Source organism: Carassius carassius, chromosome 34, assembly GCF_963082965.1.
Source record: "Carassius carassius chromosome 34, fCarCar2.1, whole genome shotgun sequence".
NCBI classification, from domain to species: Eukaryota; Metazoa; Chordata; class Actinopteri; order Cypriniformes; family Cyprinidae; genus Carassius; species Carassius carassius.
Genome location: NC_081788.1, coordinates 13,415,048 through 13,435,629, shown reverse-complemented (window position 1 = coordinate 13,435,629; position 20,582 = coordinate 13,415,048). Strand labels below are relative to the sequence as shown.

The window sequence follows — 20,582 nt, the reverse complement described above, 5'->3', positions numbered from 1 at the left end:
ATTCTGGATTTGTTTATTATAAACATGCAGCAACTGATGGACTGGAGTCATGTGATTTACTTGTGTAATTTTGTGGTTTTTATCAGCTGTTTGAACTTTCAGTCCGATGGCACCCATTCACTGCAATGGATCCACTGCTGAGCAAATGAAGAAGCAGACTCCTCTACATCATTAATGGCCTGAAAGTGAACACATTTCCATCAGTTTTCCATTTTTGGCTAAACTATTCCTGTAATGTTTCACCTTATGTTTAAGATTCTGATATTCTCATACTGAAACAGAGGTTTATTTTCATCAGTCTCACCTTGAATGCCATACACCTTTACCAACAATGCATGTGCTAACTATCAGAAAATTACTTGATTAAATCTCAGCACTTGGTATCACACTGTGTTTAGACTCTGACACATTATGTCTCAGGGCCAGTGTAAAGCTGCTGTTGTCAGTTGCAGTGTGTTTGATATTAACACATTCTCTTTGTCATAGTGGCGTCCTCCTGGTTTGTGCCGCGCTGCTCGATTTTCTCCAATGGCCAGAAGAGCTCTGATGAGGCCTGACATGTGAAGTATGACATCATGCCAGTGGGTGGCCTGTCGGAGGGGCTGCACCAGTGAGGTCACAGGTCCTGTAATGACTTCCTCAGGGTTCGGCAGCAGCTGTAGTAGAAAGAGCTGAGCCTTGGATGCTTCTCTATGTCTTTCTCATTTTTGTCTCTCTTTTGCTTCTCCTTATTATCATATTCTCTCTCTGTCATACATTCAGTAATCCAAAATAATTATTCAGCTCTGACACTCACCTTTGTACACCTTGCCAATATTGAATGTCCATTTGAAAAAGAGCCAAATATTTTACATAATCCCATGAAGTAAACCGCATGTTGTATTTAACCAAGCCCTGAAACTCTTATATAGATATATATTTTTTTCCTGTTAATTGTCATGATAGAATGTGCTTAAGAGAATGTTGATTGTAAACCTATTTGTTTTTAATTCTGATTTTTGTCATTATGTAATTATGAAACTATGTTTAATTATGTTTTGATGTTTTATTTTTTATTTTATTTTTTATTTTAAGTATCTTATGCTCACCAAGGCTGTTTTTATTTGGTCAATATAAAGTTAGGTTGTGAAACATATTTGTAAAATTTAAATAACTGTTCTCTATGTTTTATATATTTTAAAATGTAATTTATTTCTATGATAGCAAAACTGAATTTTCAGCAGCAAGGAATCTTCAGTGTCACATGATATTTCAAAAGAAACTTTTCTTAGTATTATCAATACTAAAATCAGTTGAGTTGCAAAAATTTTTTGTAAATTATACATACTTTTTGAAGAAAGGACAGCATTTGAATATATCCTGAATATAAATATATGTTAGACAATTATTTCTTAAAATAATTAAGGTTGCATGACTGAATGGAATTTAAACATTTGTTGTAATATATAAATATATATATATATATATATATATATATATATAATTATTTTATTTTTTTTTTTTCAGAAAGGGTTCAAAGCCATTTAATGGGTTACACAATTTAAAACAATGTTATTTTATTTAGTATTCATAAAAATCAGAAAAACCTTTTGTGCTTTTAATGCTCTACAAATTGTTGAAAACTGTATTCACTTAAAGTGCCTAATATGATTTTTGTAGACAATAACTTTGTTGCTTGTTTTGTTTCTATATTCACAAGAAATTAAAATGATTTGAAAACACCCAAACTACATTCCACATATATGCTCAGCTTTGTGGTTTACATGTCAGCAGCCTTATGTGACATTTGCAGAGGAACTGCAGCTACAGGTCACTGTTGCAAACTCCCATCCGGATTTATTCTGGGCTGAATCATAGCAAGCCTCTGGCTGTCTTGATAAATAGCTACTACAAGCAAACGGAAGAGTGTGCTCTTTGACTTCATAGGTCATACTGCCTTGTTGGGGATGTGGACTAATGTGTTCTGAAGTGTTAAGTTATTATAGTGAAAACTAGACAAGCACTCTGTAAGTGAGGAAGTCAGGTAGAAGGAGAAATGCAGAACGAAGGAAGAGGAAAAAGAGAAGGTCACCGAAGAAAGAGAGAGAAAGTGAACAAATGAGGAGCTGAAAAGGACAAATATCACTGTGATGGTATAAGGAGGTGAAATTGCTACCTGATGACTATGGAGAGGAATGCAAGAGAGAAGAAAAAGGAAGGAGAAAGATGAAACGAGAGAGAGTCTAAACTACCAGATAACAGGTTTGACTCTCAAACGGTCCCATTCACACAGTAGCTTAAAAATTCAAATAGATGTATGTAAAAGTATGAGGCCGTTCACACAGATTATTTATTTATTTATTTATTTATTTATTTATTTATTTATTTATTTATTTATTTCATTAAAGAGATCATATGATGCTTCAAAGATCATTATTTTGTGTATTGAGTGTAAAAGTGTATGTAAAACCAACTTCAGACTAGACGATTTTAAATGTCAGCAGATTGCTGTGTTGTTCAGATTACATGACTTGCTGTCTGTCTTAAAGTCGTTGTGGTGATCACACTACATGACACTATGTAAATGACCCACAACAGCAGGTCACACACTACATGAGCTGCCAGAAACTCTGTCACCCAACAACTTTACAATGTCCCCAAACCACGTTTTATCAAACACACGTGAGAAGTTGATTGGGAATGATGCTCAACAGCAAGTGAAACAGGAGAAGTTTATTTGAAATTGTTTCGTGAGATCATGTTCTGAAAAATTTTGCTCCATTTCTTGTGTGAACTTGGCTTTAACATTTTCAGAAAACACATTTTTCATATACTGAACATTACTGTAGCTCCTCTATGCCCAGTCTTTCTAAAACCTGTCAATTTCTACAAAGCCCCTCCTTCCAAAAAAGCTCAGTGTGCTAGGATCAGCCAACTGACTGGACAAACATCTCAAGCGTGTGTCGGAAATGTAATTCCCTTACCATAATAGTGACCTCTCGGGCAAGTGCAGCTCCTATCTCTTTGAAAGAGGAATCATCAAATTCTCCAAAACTGTTCGCCAAGCTTACGATTAAATTTCATATTTGAATCACCAATGAAATCTAACATCTATCTCATATATGTTGTTTCATATGATCCAGTAGCATTTTAAAAAAGCGTCTCAGAATGCTTATGTTTCCATAGCAACCGGGACTTCTAACACTGTGTCTACACCAGATTCGACGCATTGTGCCACAACAGCTTGGCACCTGTTTCACTCCGTTTAAAGTGCCTATGTGGTGCGATTATTTTTACGTACCCATGTTAACGGATTAGAGCATTCACATTGCATGCGGTTGCGGTATGGCAGTGTGCTCCAGGAGTGTGAACATGGATTGACATGGAAATGTAGTAATTTCACGAGAAATTTATATAAAGTTGATTACATAGAGAAAACAATGGAAAGAAGTGTATTTGGAAAGCAAAAATGTGTTCTGTGTGAACAGTCCATAACTGATGTCAATTTCCTTTTCTGTTCCTCTTCTAATAGTGAATATCTTCTGTAACCACAGTGACAGTGACTAAAAGTAAACTTCAAAGATGGCAACATCTATAATGCTAAAAAAGTCTTGTCACAGTTGACAAGACGAGTCCATTTGATTGTATTACCTTAATTAACCAACAGCTAAATTAAACAGTGAAAATCACAGCTTTGAGTCACCTGTGAACCACAAAAGAGACAGGAGCAACTAGACGACAGCTCTGTTAATTGAAAACACATAACAAAGGTGTGGTCACAATTTATGTTTATTTAACCTATAGCTATTTCACTGGAAATATACTTACAAATTGAAAAATGAGGTTGATCGATGTATGAATATGTACAATACAGTAATGCTGTATGTTGTCTCATGCACCTATTGAGTTTTCCATTATTGAAATTTAAACACCTGCAAATTGACAGTGCGGACACTCAGTCCTAGAGAACGGATCTGAAAACAAACAAACAAAAAAATGAATTGGGTGCAGAGTGACCAAATCAAGAGAAACTAGGAAGCAATAGGAAAATGTAGGGGTGAGGAGAAGGACATTCAGTAATATCCACAGAGAAGGGAGGATATATACAGAATGTAGTTATTATTTATATTATTATTACTATTATTATTATTATTGAAAATGAAAATTGTGAGTACAGAATCTAGCACAGGGGCCTCTACTACACGGTGTCGCCTTGTTAGACCGCATTGTTTGGCGGAGAAGTGCTGTTTGTTTATCCAAGCTCAGCTGAATAATGCAGTAGTAACTCAACTCTCCAAGTCTCCTGAGCAAAAGCCTCAGCACCTGTCAGAGATCTGCTTCACCTGTCGAGAGAGATGCAAAGACAAAAACATGCCATTGTTACAAAGCCAAATAAAGTCCAAGTAATCGCTTACAGATGGCAAAAACAAATCCCAGCTGTTAATTCCACGTGAAACACAAAATATGAAATATAAATTAAGCTTGAGGGGAATTTGGAAAGCAAATATACCAATCCAACCACCAATATCTCTTTATTACGAAATATGAAAACGTGCCAAACTGTAAAAAACACAGCATTGCCTCCTGGGTAAAGGTCCTTATTTAGGTAAGAAAAAACTGATATAAAGATACTTACTCTTCCTCATGTTGTTCCACAGTGTTTGCTGTAATGTTTTTTTTTTTTTTTTTGTGGAAGACAAAAAGAGTATGTTTTAATCTTTACATAGATGTTTTCAGTTGTTCGTAGTGACCGGGGCCATCAAGCTTAAAAAGGATAATCACTAACAAAGCAACATAAAAGATCCAAGTCTATCGAAGCCAAGCTTTGAGACCGTAGCAAAATTTAAGCCTGCAATTTTTGCAGTTATGTTGACATCAAATCTGAACCATAAGTACCATATTTTGTTGTGAAAATTATATAATGATAATGTTTTTTTTTTTTTTTCTCATTATGTGACTGCATATGGACACCATATGAAGCCATGAAGCCATATGAAAAAGTAATCATCTATATATTCTCTATCATCTATCATCATATAGTAATCATCCATCTATTTCTCATTATATATATATATATATAAATATATATATATATATATATATATATATATATATATATATATATATACATACATATACATATACATGTACATATTATATTATATATATACATATACATGTACATATATACATTTTTTACACTGAAAACTATCCAGTGCTATTTCACATTTAATTATTCGTTTTCTGTATCTGGACACCTACAAACCTGAAAGAAATGTAACATTGTGTTAATAGTACAAACAAATAATCAGAACAAACATACAAATGAAACTATTTCAAACAGGGCCCACTGGTACAACCTGCACTAGGGCCCCACAAACCCCAGCTATGGCCCTGCCTCCCTCACATGCCTTCTCCGGCCTTATAGCATGTAATATAGCTCAAGGCTGAAGGTGACAGATACTGGATGGATTGTTGTTGAAGGGTTATGTTGAAAATGTTTAGAGAAGGGAGGACTGTGACATGTGATAATTAGTCCAGCTATTTGCACAAGCGTGCATGTGTGGTGCATGTGGTGGTTTCAGAGCTTAAAGGTTTTAATTGGATTCTCAAAAGAGAACTTCATGTTAATTGAATGGGCATTAACAAGTGTTTCAAAACTATTTGTCTTGCAATCTTTGTTTTTATGCAATGAATGGCCAAAAAAAAAAAAACACCTAGAAAAAAATTTGCTGAATCTTTATTTATCAACACGTAACCAAGGCCAGAGGAATGTGTTTCACACTATATCGACATTGAATTATACCTTATTAGAAACAAGTAAAAATTCAAATGCTGTCATTTACATCATTTTCACTTCGACATTTTACAATTTGAACTATTTCCATGTAATTGCTATGAATGGGGATAGAAGCTTTGCACACACCACCCCAAGCATGGTCATATTAGACATTCCACCACGACAGAAACTCAGGGATCATAACCTATCCTTCTTATCCACCTGCATGGATATCCTCCATCACATTAATCAAACAGTGACATCCTACAACTGTGAGCAAAGTGTGAATTGAACCTCAGCGGCAAACTTCAGAGCTCAGTCGAACTCCCAACCCCAAAGTATACTTAATTTGACAAAGTATCTGTAATAAATCACACACTCATTCTAAAATAACCACTCCATTTATATTCAGATATTAAAGGGCTGGACATTCTCCTTTTAAATGTAGAGTGCACTTTGGTTGGAGAATAAGAGAGACCACGGTAATGACTTCCAGATAGCTGTACTCTCCGAGAGGGCCATACATCATACTTTAACAAGTACCAATCAACACATCTCCACTCTGCCCCCCCCCCCCCCCTTCTTTATTCTGCTGGGTAAATTGTGGAAAATTGTGCATGGAATACTTACGTGTGGGCATGTGGGAAGTCTGGCTGGTGTGTGTGTGTGATATTGCTGTTTACATTTTTTATAATGTCAATGAAATCTTATGAGAGGAGAATCTGCATTTGTCAGATATTCGCTCGATCTGCCGAGATTTGACTAAATATGAAGACGCATAAAAAAATGTATTTGCCTGAGACAAGGACAGAGTAATCAATTACATAAAACAATAACAGATATTTGATGCTGATTGGTCAATAGCGGTGCTTTATTTCACAAATTTATTTGAGATTTCTATTTTATTTAATATATGAGTTTGTATATTCTTTGTAGATGTTAATATCAGAGGGCTGCCCATTTGAAAAAAAAGAATAAGAAAAATAAACCGCTGACTGATTAAATATGTGTGGGTTTGTGAAAGAGAGAGAAGCAAATGAGAAAAAATGGCATCAGTGGAGTAAGTGAAATATTAAAACCCTCTAATGAAAAATAGGAGGTTTGCTTTTTCTTTTTTACACTTGCAAATGTATTTTTTAATTCATAGTTTTAAATCACAACCATTTCATTTCTAGCTGAGGAGCATCAAGCAAAAAGGATGGTTTAAAATTTTAATGAATAAACAATGTCCTTTCGCTGAAATGTTACATCAATATGAGAAGAAAATTACATTTCATATTTAACAGAATATAACCTCTAGCTTAATAAATGATATCTTCTTTTAATTTAATTGGCGTCATCTCAGATCTAGCAGATTGCTAATAAAAATCTGGATTTCCATATTTAATGATGCATGCTTTTCGTGCAAAATTTTACAGGGGAAAAATGTTGTTTTTAATGAACCTTAGAGACAATCCTAATAGGCATTGTTTTTAACAAATGTTACTTCACTTACATTAAAGGTCTCTTAGTTGATTCTGCTGATTTAAACACATTTAGCCAGTTATGGAGGACCAAACGATTATTATGTTCTTCTGCATTATCCATTATTCAGAATAGCACAAAGTTAAATAAATAAAAAAGGCTCTTGAGAGCTGATTTTCCCTCTCCTTGCTTGGGTTAAAAGGCATGGTTCGTTTTGGAGGAGTCTGCAGCAAAATTGGGAATAAATGGATGTCAATTTCCATTTTAAATTGGTAGCCAATGACCCATGGAGGAAGCCCTTTCCACCACAGACAGACAGAATAACTCGAATTATAAGCGCCTGACATTTCAGTTTATTGCTGCAAGTGTGGCCGGCTTCTGCAGTCACCTCCGAACCAGGTTCAATTAAGTCTTCACCTTTGCAGCCGAATATTTGGAAGAGAGACGGAAGACGGTTAGGAAGAGTGATGCACAGACAGTGCATAGTGGATACTGACAACTCGGGTTTCTTACACAATGAAGTCTCACATTCAGTTGTCATGAAGTGTGAATCTTGTCTGAATCTGGGCAGTAACAAAAACTGATGTCTTTGACTTGGCAGCCTTTTTAATAGCATCTTAACTTTTTTGACAGCATATTTCAGACAGGACAACTTTCATCATGGTTCTCAAAATTGCAACACGGGTGAAGATGAACACTCTCCATAAGTGGCACTGTAATGTTTCCCTGGTTCAGACTGCATTAATGCAAAATTTACTTTGTATTACTTGAGTATTAATATGTATTTCATGAGTAGTACTCCGTAAAATACTCTGTATTACATGAATATTACTGAGCCTCTAAGTCAGTGGGTTTTTGTTGCGTCTGATAAACATTCTGATGAACATACATTGAAAAACTACATTGCTTGGCGGAAGAATGATTTTTTTATCAAAAATAATTTACATTTTTGTTGCTGTGTGTTTATTTTATGAAACCTTGTCATGTACTGTATATGTAGTAAACATTTCATAAAAGCAATAAGCCCTGTGAAGCTGTGGTTTACAGTGATTTTAGAACGACTAAAGGCAATAGATCCATTGAATTTCCAATGAACTAAATGAAGTCTCACCTTACATATATATTTTTTTCTAGTTCAAGAAGTCATTTCACTAAAATATACTACACAGTAGGAGAGAAATGATAAACACAATTTCCATTCCAGATTTAAAGTCACAATGTTTGTTATAAAGTCACATCATGAATTATAAATCCAAAAGTACACAACAAGTTAGAAATTTCAAAATATGAATTTAAAGATTGGATATGGAATTGGAAGTCATGATTACCTTTAATTTTTAGTCTTTTAAGGCAGAAACAGACTTTCATAATAATTAGCTTTCAGTCAGTTCCTTTAAATGAGTGCAAGAAGACACACACCCCCTCTCTTAGCGTTCAAACCCCTCTCAGTGCCCACACATTACATTAATATACAAAAAACACCATTGCAACAAATGAGGCTATTGAAGTCTCACATTGGCAGCTAAATCATTCTAGTAGGATCAGAGGGGGAATTGATTAAATTGGCTTTCATTATTCAAGGTCTGTATATGATTTGCGCTGCCCCTCTAATTACTAGGGGCACTGACCACCGGGAGCAGTTGACTGAGGCAATGCTAATAAGGTTTACCTGCAACATGATCTGAAGGTCAAACTGTTTATCGCTGTGCCTCTGTCTCGGCCATCCAAGTGAAAAACAAACAAAAAAAGGAAACAAAAAAGACAACAATAAAGAAAGATGACGATGTCTTGAATCTGGGCTGATATTTTGCAGATGGTTTGGCAAGCTATGGAAACACGTACATAGAAGATCAGAAAACAATTTATGGTAATTTAGGTGGTAAAATGATCAAAAAGAGTATGTAATTTCTCATGGCATAATGATTAGTCCCATGTCTTCCAGGCATTAGACATCTAATACATTCTTCCCTTTGAACCATTAGTTCTTTCTCTGCCTGCAAAGTCAATCAGGTCATTAGTCAGAAAAGAAAGTGCTATGAAACTCCTGGTGCATATACTGTACTAGCTGGTCTAAGAAAGCACTACTTTAGGTTAAAAGTGACACTTTAACTGTAGTGCATGACCTTACCTAGAGCTTGGTAATGGTTTTATCTTTTGTCAGCTAATACTAGGATTTGTCTGGGCAAAGTCAGTATTTGCAGTGCACTTTAGAAACATTTGCTCTATTATCTGGCATGCATGTTTTATGATTGGTAAACATATGAAATTATTTCACCACAGAGTGTCAGTGCTCTAAACTAGTCACTGTGTCCGAAATGCTACAGTGTTTATTTGTATTAAATGTTATATTCACAATCCTGAGTAATTATACTTTGGCAATCAATGTTACTGTTTAAGATTAGTAAAACATGTTTTACATTGTTAAAGGTGGGTATGGCATTCATTCTACTATTTTAGTCTGGAATAAAAACACCAAAACACAAGCAAATCCAGTCTATCAGTCCAATTAATTTTTAAATGGTAACTCAACAGGTATGAAATATGATCTGTAAGTGAAAACCCTTTCAAAAGATGAGCACTAGACTTAGTATGAAAGGATTTTTATTATTCAGAATGCACACTAAAATATATTATATTATATATATTATATAAAATATTATATAAAAAAATATATATATACATTTCAGCAGGTTCAATATAATTCACGTTAATATAATTAATGAGAAAATTATTCATTGTTTTAATCAACTGACAGCCTTAAAATGCCATAATAATCTGTATTCTCATGTGTTCTCAATTTACGAATCATTAGCCACTATAAGTAAATAACTAGAAGAAGAACAGCAATATATGATTACGATTATAAACTAAAAACATTTTAACAGATACCAGTTTAAAATAACTAGAAGTTATTGTAGAAGTTATCACTGGAAGTCTTGCATAATCGAGAAAAAATAATCCATCCCAACACTTTAGATATAAAATGGTTTACCCATCTACAAAAAATGTTGTTTAGAATAGATGCTCATGCACTTTTTCTATTGATTGTTATTAGCAGAATTTTACAGTTCATTGGCTGCATAAACTATAAAATGCATACCAACTTCTAGGCCTCAGCACTATCACACTGAACTCTTGCTATTATTTATTATTTTTAAATTGCGCTGAAATGTTCCATTTCTGAGAATTTCTCTTTGTGTTTTGAATAGAGCTTGCCCTTATCAGTTCTCTACATCGCCAGACTCTTATAAGAAGCTTAAGCTGGACTCATTGTCTGAAGATCACATCATGTTTATTGGTAAAAAAAAAATAAAAATAAAAATAAATAAATAAATAAAAATAAAACAGAATCAGGGATTTGCGAATTCACAAACAGGCCAATTAAAGTAAGCTATTAATTTAGTTGCATTTGTCAAAGGGCTCAGGCAACAATTAGTACTATTAATGCAATCTTGTCACACGTCGCCATGCCACATGGAATAGCTTCTCACAAGCTGTTCCATGGATCCCTATCAAACCAAATAATTCATTTGGCCCCAGCAGCCCTCACTACGCTAAAATCCCTCTCTTTCCCTTTGACAGAGAACAAGCCTGCGGGGTGAACCATGCTTTCTATGAGGGGACTGTCAATTCTTCTTAGAAGCTCTGTCATGCGCATGTGTGGTTTGCATAGACGTGTACTAATGCATTTGAGATATTGGCGTATGATTGTCTAAGTAATGTGACACAAGCACTTACGCGTTAGCAAAATAGGGTGTTGTGTTTAGTTCAGCATGTGTGCTTGATTTGATACATGCGCGCTGGAGGAGAATAAATCTCTCACTTTGCTGAAATTGGCATGAAGAGGTATTCATGCAAATGAACAAGACTCTGGATACACATGTATATGCATATAACAGAAGTACAGTTGTTCTCATAATAATACAACTATGCCTGTGCTAAAACTAAAGTAATTAAATGTAATGTTTAATTCATTTACATTCATTAAAAAATATTTTTATTAGTATTATAATCACCTCAAGTGTACCTAAGGCAATATCAAAACAGACTGTCATGAAAGGAAACATTTTTATTCATCTTTGAAATTACACATAACTACCACAAGGAAGACTTTTCAGTCCAGGGTGTAGTCTGGTTAGAAAGAAACACGAAACATCTTTAATACATTAGAACCACTGCCACAAATAAATTTTGTATGACTGTTTTTTTTTAAAATCAGTTTCAGAATAACATACGATACAAAAAAAAAAAAAAAAGAGAAGAGAGGAGAGGAGAAGGAAAGTTAGAACCCTGTCACACAGGGTTTTGTAATGTACAATTCTGAATACTGAAACCTCTATACATTACAGGTTTTCTATCTTTCTTCTTTTTTCATCATGGGTTTTTGTTTATTAATTTTTTATGTCTTTTTTGCATGAATTAGTAACAAGATGAGCAACATTCAAAATGTTCTTCAGTATTTACAACAGTTTAACTGTTTGGTGTTAATTTTATGATCGTATTTCCCCCTCCCTGTTCCAGCACAAAATTCCCCTCCACCAGCCGCTGTATTCTCCATACTCTCATATTATTAATATTATGTTTTTTTTTTTTCTTTTTAAAAGTTGCAACAAAGCAACTAAGTTTTCTTAGAAGGTTAAAATATACATTAGATTACATAAAGCGCAAGAGAGAGTCAGAGAGAGCAAATTTCTTACAAGATGGAACCGAATCTAACAAAAGTATAAAATGTATTTTAAAAAGACACAAAAAGAATGACAGAAAGTAAAAGACAAAAACGGTGGTGGTGCTGATTTTTGTTGAGAGGTAGTCAGTGAGAGCACTATAAGCTAAAGAAATGTTTGAAATCTATTGGTTTTCTATGTTTTTCAATGAGGTAATAAAGCGGAGTATTGATTTGTGAGATGTATAAATACTCTCAAGCTATGTCATATACAAGAAAGTTTTTGAATGGAAAATTGCCAGAAGAGCGTCCAACAAGATGACCCATATTTCCTTTTCCCATCTTCTACACTTACCTTCAATAATTGTAGTGGACTGAATATTGATTACGTTTTGTGTTTTTTTTTAAAAGACATTAATTGCCAGGTATTTCAAAAAATCACCCCCCAAATTGGAGTGGATTGCCTTCCATAGGTGGTCTTGTTTACGTCATTGCTAGGTGTGATATTAATAAAACTAAAAAAATATCAGCAATCAATTCCCCAAGCTGCCTTCTGTAGCATTTAGCCCTGTTAAATGCATCGGTTAGCATCGTATGAATATACTTTTGTAAGTACCAGATGTATTCCTGCACTAAAGCTTTGCTGACAGTTGGTTAGCACAATGGAGAGGGGTTATGACTGGTAATAAACTCAAGAAAAAATAAAAAAAACACTAATTTTAAAAAATACATTTTGAGTTTGTACACTTCAAATGATAAAAGAAACAAAACATAATTGTTTAATATGATCGGAGGAGAGATTGTTAGTAAAAACTGCAGTGGACTGATATTACGGCTAGGAAATATCCAGCTTCCAAAACACTGTGGAAGGGTACTGTGGATGATTCCATGAGGATGATTCTGGATGAGCGTAAAGAGTTTATTCTGCGTCTCTGATTGGTCAGTCTGTGGATTTGTAATTCTGTGATTGGTTGTCCACAGCTAGGGAAAGGAGCCATGTCAACGAGAAGATCAGTTCGATGTATCAGAGTGCACACTACCAGGGCCTTCTGCAGGGGAGATCACAGAGGATGGAGTCGTAGCAGCCGGCCATCCCCCATTACCCTGAAAACACAGCAGGAAGAAAAAAAAATGTAAGAAATTTCAGTGAAAAAAAGAAATACACTTTTATATGTACAAACACTGATGGGCAAACGTTTTGAATAATTAAGTTTTTATTTTTTATTATTATTATTATGTTTTATTTTCTGAGAGAGAGAGAGAAAGAGAGATAAGCGCCATAATTTTGGCGCTTATTTGCCACTTAAAAAACTGTGATACACAACCATTAAAAAGTAAAAATAATAATAATAATAATAATAATAAAAATAATCTATTACAGTAAGATATTTATAATGTTACAAAAAATTATGAAAAAGTAAAATTAATAAATATTTATTTAAAACGTATGCTACTTAATGAACTTTATACTCATCAGAGAGTCCTGAATATATATATGTATATATATCATCATTTCCACAAAACAATATTAAGCACCAAAAACTTTTCAACATTAATATTATTAATAGTATTATTAATAACTGAGCACCAATAATAACTAAGCTTCAAATCAGCATAATATATTAATCGCAGGAATACATTGCATATTTGTTATTATTATTATTATTAATAATAATAATAATGTTGTATGATATTTATCAGATTCATATTTATCTATTTATATTTAATATAGCATTTTAAAGAATTTTGTTATGTAAAATAATACAGATAATCTTTCTTAGTTTTCAAAAAAATAACATAAGCATGTGTGGCAGGAAGTACGAGTGTTTATTTGTCTGCTTGCATATGCTGTGTTTAAGTGTGTGCCCTAATTCTGGTGTGTACATGGGAGTGAAGCTTGCATAGATGTGCATATTAATGCATTAAGAAATTAATAAGAGAAAGTGTCTCCTCTGATCTTTTGTCTGACATGACGATGGACATCTTGCCACGCTAAACCTCCCACTCTCTGTCCCTGCTTCCCTCGATCTCAGAAAACAAATTTGCATAAACGTTGTGGCCAATGGGAACGATTGCTGAAATCAATGTCTAATCAGATTTCAGTGGTGGGCCGACAGCTTGTCGCTCCATATTTTGATGTCAGTCAAGGGGAGGAAGGCCGGGGAGGCGGAAAGCTGGAAGGATGCTGATTGGAAGTGACGGTGCAGGCCTTTCCTCCACCCTGACGCATGAGCGCTCCCGGCTCTCATTGGAGAATAGCTTTAGCTGGATATCTTTCCTCATTCAATCCCCCACCAGAGTTTACTGCTCACTCTTCATATCACCACAACAAATGGTTAAGGTTCATGAACCACAGAAAAAAAAATCCTTTATAATTATTTAAAACATATTGGGTATCAAAAGAATTGCATGCAATCAAACACTGCAATATTTAATTTGAAATTATTTCTTTAGAAGTTTGTCAAATTAGGCATATGCCAGCCTGAGGAAATACCCTCGTTCTCAAAAGCCACAAACACAATGTGGTGGATCATTGGCTCAATAATTAGTAAAATAAAAAATAAAAAATAAATATGGTGAATCATTGCTTAACATAATAAAGTAATAATAATAATAAACAGTCAATCATTGGCATCAATCAGTGAATAAATAAATAAAGAAATGTCCAATCAGATTTCAATAAATAATGAAAATAGTTAATCACTGGCTTCGAAAACAAACAAACGATCTTAATATAATAAATATAATAATAATAATAATAATAATAATAATAATAAATACTGTAAATCATTGGCTTAAGTAAATAATAATAATAATATTAGTATTATGTTTAATGACATTTGTGACCCTGGACCACAAAACCAGTCTTCAGTGTCAATTAAAAAAAAAAAAAAAAATACAAGAGCGCGATTTATATATAAATAAGCTTTCCACTGATATATAGTTTGTTAGGATAGAACAATATTTGGCCGAGATATAACTATTTGAATATCCGGAATCTGAGGGTGCAAAAAAATCTAAAGAATGAGGAAAAACGCCTTTAAAGTTGTCCAAATGAGTTCTTAGCAATGCATATTTCTAATAAAAAATGAAGTTTTTATATATTTACAGTACGAGCTTTGCAAAATATCTTAATGGAACATGATCTTACCCTAATGATTTTTGACATAAAAGAAAAATCAATCATTTTGACCAATACATTGTATTTTTGGCTATTGCTACAAATATACCCCAGCGACTTAAGATGGTCCAGGGTCACATTTTAGTACAAACTTTGTTTGTACAATCAATGTTTCATGGAATTGTCACTTCATGTAAAATCTGGATCCTGAAGCAAAACTAGTTGAGAAGTACTGCCATATGCTGATTTACTAATGAGATGTTTGGTTATCAAAACAATCTGTCTATGTTTTATATAAAATCATGGGGAGATGTTTGTGCCTGTGCATATGTGTGTGTGAAAGGGGACTGCTCAGTGGGGGAATTAGGATTTTGCTGATTTAGAGTTCCTGGAACAGGTCAATAAATAGACTGTGCTAGTCTCTTCCAGCTACAATGTCTGGACTGATGCTGAAACTCGAGCATTATGAGGAAGTCTGCTGTACCCTGATGACATAGATCACTCGCATTCAGCCTGACACACACACACACACACACACACACTTGTTGTGATGATAGAGTGAGTTCTGACTTGAGCAGTGGACCAGAGTGAGAGAGTGTGAAAGTGTGGCGTTTGAGTCTGCGAGAGGCTGACACTTCATCTGCACAGCTACAGGCCACAGAGGCCTCCAAACACACACACACACACACACACCCACACACACAGCCGTCTCAGCATTAGCCACACGTTTGGGCCCCACTGCTGTGAAAAAACGGCATACGTTTTGACTTATGACATTTATTGTTGTGTGCTTTGTTAGAGTTAATTCATGCAAATGGAGCTCTAACAGTCATCAGAAAGTACACATATGACAGCTCTGCTCTATTAATTACCTCACTGCAAATTGTTCCTCCATCAGATTGCATCTGTTTCCCAATTGAAAGTGATTTGCTTTGCTTTTGGAAAGCTCATTTGTCTTTTTTGATAATGTACAAGGAATATTTGGAGTGATAAATAAGCTGTTTTGTATCATGGATATGTAATAATCTTCAAAACACATTTTACTGGATTATTTTATAATATTGCAAATGCAGAAAATGATCAATTGTCTTTCATAAACTATACAATTATATGTTCCTATTTTATCAGCTCATCAGCCAGAGTCTTGTCATTCAGCCCTTTTTTAGTTTTTAGATAAGGTTAATACATCTAAGTTTATAATTATAAACAATTCCCTAAAAAAACAAGGTAACAGTTATAACATCTAAACCTGTGTTTAGCTTAAGGAAGATATACAGTATGTCTGCATTTACCCCCCCCCCCCCAAACATCAAATAAATTAATCTTTACTCTGATGGTTTCAGATTACGCAGTGTATGACTGAAAAAAAATAATAATAATATCAAACCTCATCAAGGAAGATAAAATTCATGCCTGCAGATGGCTGCAGGCAATCATACTTTCATATTTCATCATGTTGATAAGGATATTGCAAATTCTTTGAAGCATTGCAAAACAGGCAAACATAGGCAATATGTGCTAGTAAGTCTTTTCATTTTATAGGTTACTGTAATAGGAACTGTTTACACAGGCAACAAACTGACTTATTATATATTTGAATCTCATTTTCCTCACACCACTCCCAAAGACTTGAGCCGCTTGAGCTTTTACGGAGCAAAGCATTTATTCCCTCTTAAAAAATTTTTTTTCCGCTTTATGCATATTATGGGATAGATACTCCTGTCATCTTCTGATTCATCACTCTGTTTGTCGTGGAGTTTGGATTTATGATGGTTTCTTGCTGTCTGACTCAGGTCCTTCTGATTTATGTTCTAATAACTGTATTTGCACTTTGCAGATTTTCACAACATCATTTCTTAGTAAATGCCAACCAAAAATGTTGGTGTTTATGTGCCTATGGCATATCATTTAGTTAAATAAAGCACATTTTTAACAAAAAAAGTATATACTTTTATTCAACAAGAACCCATTAAATTGATCAAAAGTGTGAGAATGTCTAAATATGTTGTTCTTTTGAACTTTATATCTGTCAGAGAATCCTGAAAAAGTATCATGGTTTATATTATATTATATTCTATATTATATTCTATAACATCTCGTCTATCATCTCTGAAAATATATTGGCAAAATTCACTTGTTTAGTGCAGAATAATTGCAATTTATTGCAGCAAGTAGAAAAGATTGTCTTTCTCTCATGTTAAGAACAGGCTGCGGAGGTGCTTTCTCTTAACACCACAAAAACAGTTAACCTATCAAAATAAATCATGTAACATATATAATAAAGGTGTGTAAACTACGTCGCGCGAAGTTTAATTAATTAATTTAGTTTTTAATATCGTGAGATGTTGGAGTGCAAGAAAACAACGCAGTCTGAAGCTGCTCACTTAGATGATCTTGCTCGTGTCAGTCTGCTCAATCGTGGTAATGTCAGTATAAATTAGCCTTGGTGAGCAGAAGAGACTTCTTAAAGAAAAAAAAAAAAACTTACAGACCTTAAACTTTTGAATGGGAGTATATATTTAATTTTCATTCAAAAAGGCTTATAGAGTTATAGACTATCTCTATGATGTTAGGATGATTGAGGTAACGTTTATTATTGCTTAATTACAAGGCACTTGTACTTACATTCAAGCTATGTGGACTATACATGAGATTCCCCCCCAGGGCATCATTGTATCCTGCCGTCTGACTGATAACATGGCGCAGGGTATCCACCTGCAGAGGACACAACAGGAAGTCAAGCTTGTCAACATTCTGCGTTACACACACAAAGATCAACGCAGTGATGTATGGTGACAACAGACAAAGGCAATGGTGTTCATAAAAACATCTGATGGCTTTGCGGTTTATATGCAGCTGAATGAAGTTAGGGATACACATAGTATGTGGTTTAATGCAATATTTAGGATAATATATGCGTTTCCCCTCTCTATTGCTTTCTGACAATGATAACTCTAATTCCAGGCTCTAAACACAAACACATAGAAATAAGGAATGGAATAGTTTTCATTTGGAATTTACTACAAAGCACAATAATATTCACACATGACAACAGTTGGAGGAGATTACGGTATCTAAGAACACATTATCAGCACATGAGCAGATATTGAGAATCTGAGAAGTGTTCCGTACACATTAACTCTTTGTCTCTCTCCTTCAAATGGTGTCTTTTAACATGGGAATGAAATGAGCTTATGTGAACATGGAAAATTGGGATAATCATGATGAAAAGGGGACAGAAAAGGATATATAGGTTTGGAGGAAAGAACAGTACCATACAACCAATACCAACCCAAGAGCTTAAGTCAGAGCCAAATGCATTCACAACATCAACTACAAAATGGGGTCTGCTCCAGGATCAACATACTAGCATAATACTGTAAATAATGAGTCTCTAGTCAGACAGGCCTCTTATGGGTGGTGATTTGTTAATTTAGTTGGGGGTCCATTTAGGAAATATGAAGGAATCGTCCATGTCCAGACTATAGTAATCATTAATCTTCCATGACTATAGTTAAACTAATTGTTGAGGGGGTAATCAAATCTGTATCACTTTCTATATGTTGAGGGGGAGGGAGTTGAGTTTTTAATGTGGATGGTAGGCTAGCTGACAGGTCTGCTCTGGTTCACAAGCCCCAGTTCCTGTGCATAGCGCCTACCTGTGACTGCACATTGGCTCCGACTTGTGCCCCTTGGTAAGAATCCCCATTCAGATTCTGCATGCTCATGAACAAGTCCCCCGAGTTTGGGAGGTTAAAAGAACCTGACGAACCTAGAAAGGAAAGATGTAAGGAGCTGAATAACTAGAGGATGAGAAAGTGAAATACAGGCTATCACAGACTCACACATACACACAATATGTGCGAGGGCATACACGCACCACACTAAGAAGAGATGCTTGGAAAGCAAGCAACAAAAAGGAGAGAAAAAGAAAAAAAAAGGAAGAAATGAAAGGATATGGATGGGGGTGACGGCTAGGTTGCATTACATCTCTAGAAGGGCTCGCGAGGGTCACCTAAAATGCCAAAACCAAGGGGAGAAATCACAAAAAAAAGTACAAAGATGGTATATGGAGTTGGAAGTCTAAGTTTTCCATAGGGGTTCACACCTATTCCTACTTTAGTGGACTAGTTCATAAAGGGAATTATATGCTAATGACAAGGACAATAACAAGCTTATGGAAAAGTCCAGTACCAGTGAACATGTTGGTTAATAGAGTGTTTTTGTTCTCTGCAGAGTCCAGCTGAAATTCTTCATCTTTCATCTGGAATCCTGGGTGCAAGAAAAAGGGGACCCCTTAAAAAATTGCTTACCCACAACTCCTTAGGGTCTAAGCCATGTCTTTATCACAGTCAAATCTTCTGCTTATTATGTCGGAAGAGCATCAATTTAAGGTAGATACTGCATCATTTTACTAATCAATTATTCATAATTATTTCATACTACACATTTCTTCAAGAGTGTAACATGCTCCGGGCAAGATATTTCCATCAATTCACAGCGGCTAAACACTGTCACATATTTATGGATAGAAAGGCAGGACAGTTGGTGAGGATTATCTCTTTTACCCATACAACAACCAAAACCCTCCCACCCCTCAAATCTAGAAACATATTCAGCATGTGCAACTAGCTCACACAGTTTCTGCTTGACTTTGTTCATCTCGTTCAGCATGTATAGTCTCAGAGGCAGGATAGTGAGGCTCATCCCCCAGTCTGGGACCTCTCACTGTCACGGCAACCAGCCGGCATGCCAGAGGGAGCAGAGGTTCAGAAGGGACCGAGCTGGGATAGGGGATGGCTGGTTGGTTTTTGGGGGCTCGTCCGGGATCAGTGCAAGCTTACCGGAGTTGGGTGTGGTCGGTGAGTTAGTCTGACTATTCTGGACTGCGGCAGCTACTGCGTGCGCGGCAGTCACGGCTGTCTTAGCGGCATACAGGTTGGCCTCCTCTTGGAACTTGCCAATGTTTTTTTTGTAGCGGATCCTCTTGTTGCCGAACCAGTTGGATACCTGAGCAAGAGATGGAAAGAAAAAGAAAGAGAGGAAAAAAAGAGGAGGGGGTGTCAGACCTCAATGCAGACAAGGCACTGTGCACTGAGCAGAGTGATTGTTTCAAGATGTCATGTTTAGGTCCATCAAGTCCACAGTCCCCAGCCTCCCACAATAATATCCACTGGGCATGCAGACTAATTAAGCGATTATCAGACAGGGCTTGTGCGTTATTGTGGATGGAGGCATGACATGCTCCCTGTTTGTCTCTAGACAAAACACACAAGGGGCTGCTCTTCTTGTGGCAAAATTTGATCAGTGTTGTGCTTATGGGATCGAGTAGCTAGTGCCAAATGTGAAGGTTGTATATTTCCCTGTAAGGCTAACAGAGATCTTGCTAAAAATTGTTTGTTTTGGTCCCTGGCCCCGTTTAAAAAAAATGGACACATTCTAAATAACAGTTTTAACATAACACTATCTTTAGATTTTAATTTCACTACCTTGCTTTAAAAGTTACGTGGATGTTTTATGTATCTTAATAACACTAATGTTCTTTTCACTTTTGTGTTCCTGCCTTAAGACAAATA

At 35.2% G+C, this 20,582-nt stretch overlaps 1 protein-coding gene and 1 long non-coding RNA gene across 6 annotated transcripts in view; both read right to left on the bottom strand.

Annotated features, from left to right (window-relative positions):
* LOC132115158 (uncharacterized) overlaps window positions 1-20,582 on the bottom strand; it is a 226,837-nt gene that overhangs the window by 70,976 nt on the left and 135,279 nt on the right. The gene's annotated exons all lie outside the window — the stretch shown is intronic.
* Window positions 11,582-20,582, bottom strand: part of LOC132114430 (pre-B-cell leukemia transcription factor 3-like) — an 83,986-nt gene continuing 74,985 nt past the window's right edge. For 2 of the 5 annotated variants that reach the window (XM_059522541.1, XM_059522542.1), the window contains 5 exons: window positions 19,851-20,016; window positions 19,201-19,278; window positions 18,666-18,778; window positions 17,632-17,721; window positions 11,582-12,989 (listed from right to left, as the gene is read on the bottom strand). In XM_059522541.1, the coding sequence (XP_059378524.1) occupies window positions 12,897-12,989; window positions 17,632-17,721; window positions 18,666-18,778; window positions 19,201-19,278; window positions 19,851-20,016 (540 nt within the window). In that variant the 3' untranslated portion in view covers window positions 11,582-12,896. The remainder of the gene's footprint in view (window positions 12,990-17,631; window positions 17,722-18,665; window positions 18,779-19,200; window positions 19,279-19,850; window positions 20,017-20,582) is intronic. The other 3 variants (XM_059522543.1, XM_059522545.1, XM_059522546.1) reach the window with 2 other exon arrangements.